The 8,158-nt window shown below is 44.3% G+C and overlaps 1 protein-coding gene across 1 annotated transcript in view; it reads right to left on the reverse strand.

The window, feature by feature from the left end:
• The window catches only part of BCO1 (beta-carotene oxygenase 1), a 25,778-nt gene extending 22,782 nt beyond the window's left edge, over nucleotides 1-2,996 (reverse strand). The window contains exon 1 of the mRNA XM_019505310.1: nucleotides 2,893-2,996. Within this exon, the coding sequence (XP_019360855.1) occupies nucleotides 2,893-2,956 (64 nt within the window). The 5' untranslated portion in view covers nucleotides 2,957-2,996. The remainder of the gene's footprint in view (nucleotides 1-2,892) is intronic.
• Nucleotides 2,997-8,158: the final 5,162 nt, after the last annotated feature.

Raw genomic sequence — 8,158 nt, forward strand, 5'->3', positions numbered from 1 at the left:
CATCTAGTCCGACCCTCTGCCATGGCAGGAAAGATTACTGGGGTCAAACGGAGCTTGGGATCTGGCAGAGGGATGGTCTTTGTGTTGGGCATGGGGTCCCTATCAAATCTGCCTAAATTGGGCCAACATATACATTTTAATGAAATTGAAATAGTCAGTCAAGAAGCAGACACCAGGCACAGAAAAATCCAGCCCAAATGCTTCAAGTTCATCAAAATGATTAGCTTCTGAAATACTGGAAAGTATTGGGCAATTTTAATAATAGGTAATGCTACCAGCCCTGCCTATAATATATTCTGACCAAGATTACTTGACTAACATTGCGTGCACAGATGAATACACACCCTCATATGGCCCTGGGTTTAAATTCCTTGGGGGTAGCAGATGGAGGGAAAAACTATAATACAAACAACAGATGCATATTCGATAGTTCTTATCAGAATTCCAAAATATTCTGTTTTCTGAGACTGTGTAACAGGCTGATTCTTTTGAGCTGGTGTGTGTTCAGTACAGGATTACAATGAGAAGAAAAGAGAAATAGGTAAGGGAGGGTAAGAGGACACACACTTTACCCGAACACCTTTTTTTCCCAGGAAGAGCTATATAACATATGTGTTAGTGCAGTGTGTCCAAGACATAGAGCAAAGGACGGATGAAAAAAATGTATCAGGTTAAGGCATATAGTGGGGTTGGAGGAGCAGAGAGTTGCTTTCATTCTTTATTAAGTGTGACTGAACTGGAAAACTCTGTTGCAGTCTGTATACAATACGGGTGAGCAGGCACACACACTGAAACCACGTACTTCCAACCTTGACCTTGTAAGCATCGTGTTTATGCTCTGGGTGAAACAGCTAATACGGTATGTTATTGAAAGTGTTCAAATCCTGAAAACATTAAGCGCCAAACCTAGGATGGTCCAGTTGGCGATGGTCCTGCTCTGAGCACGGGGATGGACAAGATGACCTCCTGAGGTCCCTTCCAACCCTCATTTTCTGTGATTTGATCCTTGTCTTATTCAAACACAAAGCTCCAGGACAATTGACAGGATTTCTTTTTGCCATAAGCCAGGAAAGATTTGGTCTTCCAGGCCTGGAATTACCCAGACGGTGAAGAATACTGTGGAAGATACATGGGGAAAGGACAAAGAAAAGATAATCGAGGCAGGAATGCAAAGGAAAATGCACACGAGGAATGTAAGTGCTCAAGAAATGATATATTGCAAGAGAGCCAGCCTGTTGGAGTTAGAGACATAATTGTAGCTCAGCAGTATCTTTAGTATAAACAAGCTGAACTAGTTTAGTATAAATAGCTTATGGAGTGAGAGTGTTTACCTAATACTCATGTTTGAATAGTAGAACAGCAAGTTGTGCTCTCTCTCAAGACAGCTTTTGGGTGGCAGCAATGATTATGATCCATAGTGCTCTCTCCAAACCCACTTAAGACATTGGAAAGTCAATATGTAACCTTGGCTCACAGGCCAGGGCCCAACCACCTCTCATGACTGCCACAGCACTGGAAGCTGGGCTGTCTGGACCCAATAAAAGAAGCCAGTTGGTCACACACTTCTAACCAGCCTGTCATTCAAACATGTTCTGCTTCTGAAGAAGAAAGCCTTGTCTAACTCTGTCCCAGCTACACAATTGGCCTGATAAAAGAGATCACCCTAAGAAATCCTTGCTTTGTATAATTTCTGGACCACCATGGCTAGAACTGATGTTACCCTACCTACTCCAAAATATAATGGGTGGGTGTGGGGTTTGTGGGGGTGGGGGTTGTGGGGTCCCTCACCACATGCCCCCCATGGCGCACAGCTCCTGCCGCTGGCAGGAGCAGCAGCAGCAGCAGCAGGCAGTGGGCCCTTGGGGTGCTCGTGGCTGCGGCAGGCAGTGCAACCTGGCTGTGTGTGGCTCTGGCTGAGCCCTGAGAGCTGCACATGGTGGCATGGAGCCAACCTGACTCAGCCCACTGGTGTATGCTTTCAAGCCAGACCAGGCTGGCTCTGTGCCAGCACGTGGGGCTTGCAGCACAGGCCAGGAATAATTGTTTTTTGGAGGGGCCTTGTGGGCCAGATAGAATGGCCTGGTGGGCTGCACCTGGTTTGTGGGCCGTATTTTGCCTGCCCCTGCTCCACACCAAAGAACAAAAGCCAAAACCAGAGGGCATTCTACACTGATTTGGGCTCTTCCAGAGTTTCTTTTTTGACTGCAAATGCTCATTACCAAATTAAATGACAAAGACAAAAAAACCCAAACAAACCCACACCTCACCATACCCCTCGCCCATTTGCACTGTAAACACTCCCTTGTGCAAGGTAAAACATGTCAAGGCAAACATATTGACTGCATACACGATAGTGGCTCAAAGGACATCACAAAAGGTGCACTCTTGGAAAAAAAAAAGGAATTTTCTATGAAATCACCAATTTTCGCTTTTGTCTGGGTTGCTTTGACCTCTTTGTAACAGAACAACTTGAAACCAGACATGTCCATCTTTCTCTTTGCATTTAAGGACAGCGTCACAAAAGTTGCTTTTTCCACTTCCAGGAAATGTTGTATCAGTGGCGCAGCTGAGAAAGTAAACAGAGAGGCTAAAGAGGGCTTGCAGCAGAGAAATAAAACCACAGAATAAAATCACTGAACTCAGTCCCTTGGCCACATCCATCAGCACAAGTTTCTGGGAATCCTTTTCAAACCAGCTTTCAAGAAAAGTCCTCATGGAAACATCCATAAGACAAAAATAAAAGCTGATCTGAATCATCTAGGCAAATATTCACTGTTCTCTCTCAAGCCACCAGCTTCCCTTCTTAGTGCGGCCATGGCAGGAGGAAGCAAGTGTTATAACTGAACACACAAAACCACCTGCCCCTTTTGGAACGGCTTTTCTTCTGCTTACCTTTCACCTTTGCTTTAATGGGCTCTGGGTGCTCTTCTATATTTCTACCAAATATCACCTCCATGTCTGCTGTAATTAAAACAGACGGTGCCCTCTGCAGAGCTGATGTGTCTATTGTGATCCCCTCTCTGTCTGGACCAGCAACAGCTTTTTCCTGTTATATTCAGGAGCACAGGTCAAAATGCAACTGCAGCCAGCTTCTGGTGGCTCACAGATTGTCAGTTTAGCTGATCTTTAATCCTTATCATACATACTTTAGTCCTGTGATTCTTAACTCTTTCTTGGCTTGAAGGAAGCTAAAATATACATCCATTTTCCTTTGTATTCATAGCACAGCAAAATCAACTAGTGAGAGGGCTATTGCTTCATCCCACCTTCAGGAATTCAGAGGCACTTTGGGTATCAGCTAGTTGGTCCTCACCTAGAACAAAAACATCTCGACCTGCCACTGGGATCCTGGTTTTTGGAAGCAGTAATCAATTCCCAAAACTAGTCATGTCCTGACCTAGGAAGTACAAATTGTGCTATTCTATGAATTAGCAGGAGAATAGTAAAGACCTGCTTCTTCTGTACTAGAAGACTTGAAAACTAATATTATGAATGAAAAATGGCTACATTTTCCACAAAGGTCCTAGTTTACCCATCCCTTAGGTAACTTGAATGTATAAATTGTCTAAGGCACAGACAGAAGCTACATTTTTCATGCGATCAGGCCTCTGACAGCGCTGTACAGCCATGCCATGACACACACGCACAACTGCAGAGCACTTCTAAAGTGGCTGATCGTGAGAAAAATGTACCCTTCTCAAATGAGATATCAGATGAAGGCACTCTGCTTTAGAGTGCCTTAGGGAATGTGTGTTCCTGAGGGTTAATTTTTTGCAAGTTCAGCCCAGTCCCACCCCCAGGGCTGCGAGCAAGGAGGGAGCGGGAAGGAAGAAGGGGGGAAGCCAGCAGCAGCGAACTGCTGGTTGGGCTTTGCTGGGCCTGAGCTGGAGGGTGCAGGCTGGATCTGCCCTCTCCTTCCTCCTCCCTCCCTCCCTGCTGACAGCCCCAGAGCTGGGGGTGAGCAGAGCTAGGGAGAGGGGCAGTTTTATGTAAAGCACCATGATTTGGGGGGGCGTGAATGTCTGTCAGCACCCCTAATCATCAATCATATTGCAAATCTGTGAAGGAATGTCAGGGTTCATTAAAAAAAACCCTCTTTTGTTTCAAATTGGGTTCTAAACGGAGCTCAGTGTTGTTCCTTTCAGAACCCCCCTCTTAAAGATTTACTGCAATGTCAAGCATGTGGTTTCAGAGCAAATCGGGGGGCTACGTCATGTAGAGCATGAGGACTGGGAGAAACTTGTGATTTCTCCATCTCTTAAGAACATCTTCCTACTTCCACACAGAGCACTGTGCAGGGTGAGCTTATTTAGCTAATGGTTTCTTGGCCTAGATGTGTTACCGGCTTTGCTGTGAGAGCTGTGAGAGCCTTGGAAGGAGCTCACCCTGCCCTGCCTTTCTCTTTTATTTTACCTTAAGAGTCAGGATAGGAAGAGTATAATTGTGCCAGCGAGATTCTCCCTGAGAGCAAAGGCTCTTTGTCAGCACAAAGCTGCATACCTTCGGTGTGAATGTGAGTTGTCCCTCCAGGTGTTGACACTGCTGCCCTCTGGCCTTGAACCAAGTTTCCTTTGTAAAGTGGAATACGGAGAACACACTACATTAGGGAACTACTCTCTTGCCTGGCCCTGCTGTAAACACATCTGGGAGGGGCATCGCTATGTCTCTTTCCTTTTGATTGTACCAGGGGCCGGAGACAGAACAGGAGAGGGGATGTGACTGACTGCATGTGGAGTTGTCCACCCTGAAGAGGGACCCTCACTCTGATTTCAGCACATTATTTGATGAAAGATCTATCTGAAGAGTTCACAATGCAAGGAGCAACGAAGCAAATAGGAGCAGAATGGTTCACAAAGGGAGAGGAAATGAGGCAGCAGAAGCTTATTCAAGATAAAATAATGAACATGACAAATAGGTCTGTTCCCTGCTGCAGTTGAACGGATGGCAGGCACTCACGCAGCTGTTTTGTTGTTTCTTTCTGACTAGCTGCATGAAGCAGAAACCCCTGCAGAGCAGCCCCTGAATCTCTTGAAAACAGCAAGCTGATCATCACAGATTCAACAAAAGAATGCGGAAGGCTGGCAAATGCCCTCGGTTTGGTGGCTCGTGGATGTGACACTTCCACTCTGTGTTTTCTTGTGTCCTGTTCTTTCCCCATCACCCAATGCAGGGTCTGTGGAAAGCTGAAGATTGCAATCCATGAGTCTGAATAACTTCTACATATGCATTATCTTTTCCAAACATGAACCCACACGGTTCCTTTTACACTCTTCATTCCACAGGTGTTAACGAACTTTCTCCTTTGTAATGGTCTTGATGTTCCACTAAGCAAGTATTCTTTCTTCTGCAATTCTGCTGTCTGTTAGCTGCTCTTGATAATGTAGCTCCTACTTCTTCTGTTTCACAGCCCTGAAGACTGTTATCTCTTCCTAAAGACATTAATTCAGGTGAATATTCACTCAGGCGTGAAAATCTCTTTCAGTGAAGCATTGGATGCACTGCCAAGATGCTCGAGAAGGCTTGATTTTCTTTTATGAAACTGAAAGAGATGTACATTTTATTCTAATGACTACAAGATTAAAAAAAGCAACATCTTTAGATTATTTGTGCCCAGCTTGCTTTGTTTTTATAATACATAATATATGATATAGCAAATTAATGTGCATTCCAATAAAGTTATATTAGTTTTTGCTTTCATCTTAAATTGAATAATATAGCTGTTGACCTCTAGCATACTAGTAGAGCTTCCCATTTCTTTTTACCTGGAGAAAAATATGTGATGCATTATAAGTGGTGATGCACCGGACCATCTGCACTCCCCTTTTCAAAATATTAGATTTGTCCATGCCCACAAAGGAATTTCAGAGGTGGGCTCACTTCTTTGACCTTGCTGTTTCATGCTGTACCATTGACACCATAGAAACTGTTAAGAGCAAGGGTGGGCAAGAGTCATGAGCACAGCTTCCTTTTAGGAAACCAGTCTGAGCACACGGCCTGGGCATGGCATTTAGTAGCCATTTTGCACTCAGTTCAGGGCAGCCCATTGTAGAAGCAAAGCAGACAAACAGTACACAACTGAGCAGGAAATGTTGCCACTGTCTCCCTGTGCTGATGCAGCTGCATTGGTGCTAAAAGCAGGGTAAAGTACTGTGGCAACAGACCTTGTACCCAAACCCTGTCAGTACAATCTGCTCTCTGGCTAAAAATGAGGCAACTGCATTTTTGCCAGACAATGGGGACACTATGTTTTAGCTCAGACGGGATTTAGGAGTCTTGTTGCTTTCCTTGTTGTCATCTTTATCCCTACAAGCATGTTTGGCTTCTGAATATGTAAATGCATAACAGAAGTGAGCGCTTCTTACAGCTCTAATTATTTTGCTTTGTTATGCTTTTATTATAACTTTATATCGCTGCCATCTGTTTACCTTTGGACCTGTAGTTTCTCTATTCAAGGAGCAGATTATTGCTTCCTAGCAGAGAGGGAATGATATGATTATTTACACATCTGTTGGAACACAACTACTTATCAAATTCATTTTAGTTTCACAGTCATAAAATTCAGGTTGTCACCCGTGCCTGTAAACAAAGGTATAATCATTTGAATTTGACTCTAACCTATCCTGAGTGCACTTTTCCATCCTCTGTTATTTCCACCCAGTGAGACTCCACTAGGAGAGAGGACAAGAACAGAGAGCACTGTCTTGCTGAAATTATGTTGATTAATAACGGAGTGTGCCAGGAGGTGGAAGATACAATCTTTATCTTTCTTAAATATTGTCTTGGGGACATGGTCTCCTTCTGCAAAAGAATACATGTAGCTCTACTGTGTATGACAAATTCCCCTTCATAGTGCAAATACTTATAAGAACAATTACTGGAAGCTATTGATAAAATTGATGACTCTACTAACAATAGTTATTGTACTATATTCATCAGACCTGGTTTGCTAAATATGTGTGGCTCAAAATAATGATCTTAATAAGTTTGTGAGTACATTTTTGCAAATTTTGGCCCCAAGAGAAAGGCAACCAAGATGATTAGAGATATGGAGTAGCTGTCATACCAGGGGAGACTAAAAAGGCTAGGACTCTTCACCTTGGAAAGGGAAAAGCTCAACAAAACTGGTTTAAACCAAAAGCAGCAACAGGCCTGCTCCTGCTCTCCCTTGTACCCTGGAGAATCAGGACCAGCTCCACTGATGTCAGTGGCCATGAGCCCAGGCTTTCTGAAGCTATGGGTCAAAAACAGCTCAGTCCCTTTGTGTGCAGCACCAGTTAATGGTTTAACCAAGGAGAAGTTATCAGTGCTAAGTTTCGTGGACCCCATTATCTGATTAAGATACCATCTAAACTGTTGTGTGTGAGTTGTCATGATTAGCATATAGGTAGATACCAGCCCAGATCCCCTACAGCTGGGCTGTATGCCATCTGTGTTCAAGGCTAACTCCCATTTCTCAAGCCATGGGATGGATGAAAGTCATGGTCACGAGGCACTCTTGTGTTTTTCTCACCTTCCCCCTGGTGACCAGAGTTCTGCGGATGGCAGCAATAAAGTATAGAAACAGGCTGGAAAGGGTGAGGGGTGCTAGGAGGGGTCTATCACACAGTAACTGCAGAAGCAGGGGCTGCTAGCAACCAGGTAATTTTAACTTCCTTTAAAAATATACCCCAGGGCTGGAAAGAAAAATGTAGGTCCTATCTAGGTGATATCTGTACTAGAGGGAAACTGGGCACATTTAATCCAGACCTCAGAGCTACACCTTTTCCTGAGGGTTGTCACTTGTCTTGCACTCATCCACCTAACAGGTCTGGCTGCATCCACCCATCTGCAATAAGCCAGTCCTTATATCTAGAGTTGGAAAAATTATTCCAGGTAGCTGGCATGTCCCCTAACTCCTGGTTTTTTCCATTTTTCAATTGTTCATGAGCAAATTTATAGTTTCATAGTTTCATAGATTAAGGGTCGGAAGGGACCTAGTAGATCTTCTAGCCCGACCCCCCGCCAGGGCGGGAGAACAACAAAAACCCCAAAAACAAGAAATGGGACTCAAATGAGTCCAGCCAGGTAGGCATCCAGCCTCTTCTTAAAGACCCCCAGGGTAGGGGCCAGCACCACTTCCCTTGGAAGTTGGTTCCAGCTCCTAGCCGCCCTAACTGTG

This window comes from Gavialis gangeticus, unplaced genomic scaffold, assembly GCF_001723915.1.
Source record: "Gavialis gangeticus isolate Ggan-Ray unplaced genomic scaffold, GavGan_comp1, whole genome shotgun sequence".
Classification (NCBI taxonomy): Eukaryota; Metazoa; Chordata; order Crocodylia; family Gavialidae; genus Gavialis; species Gavialis gangeticus.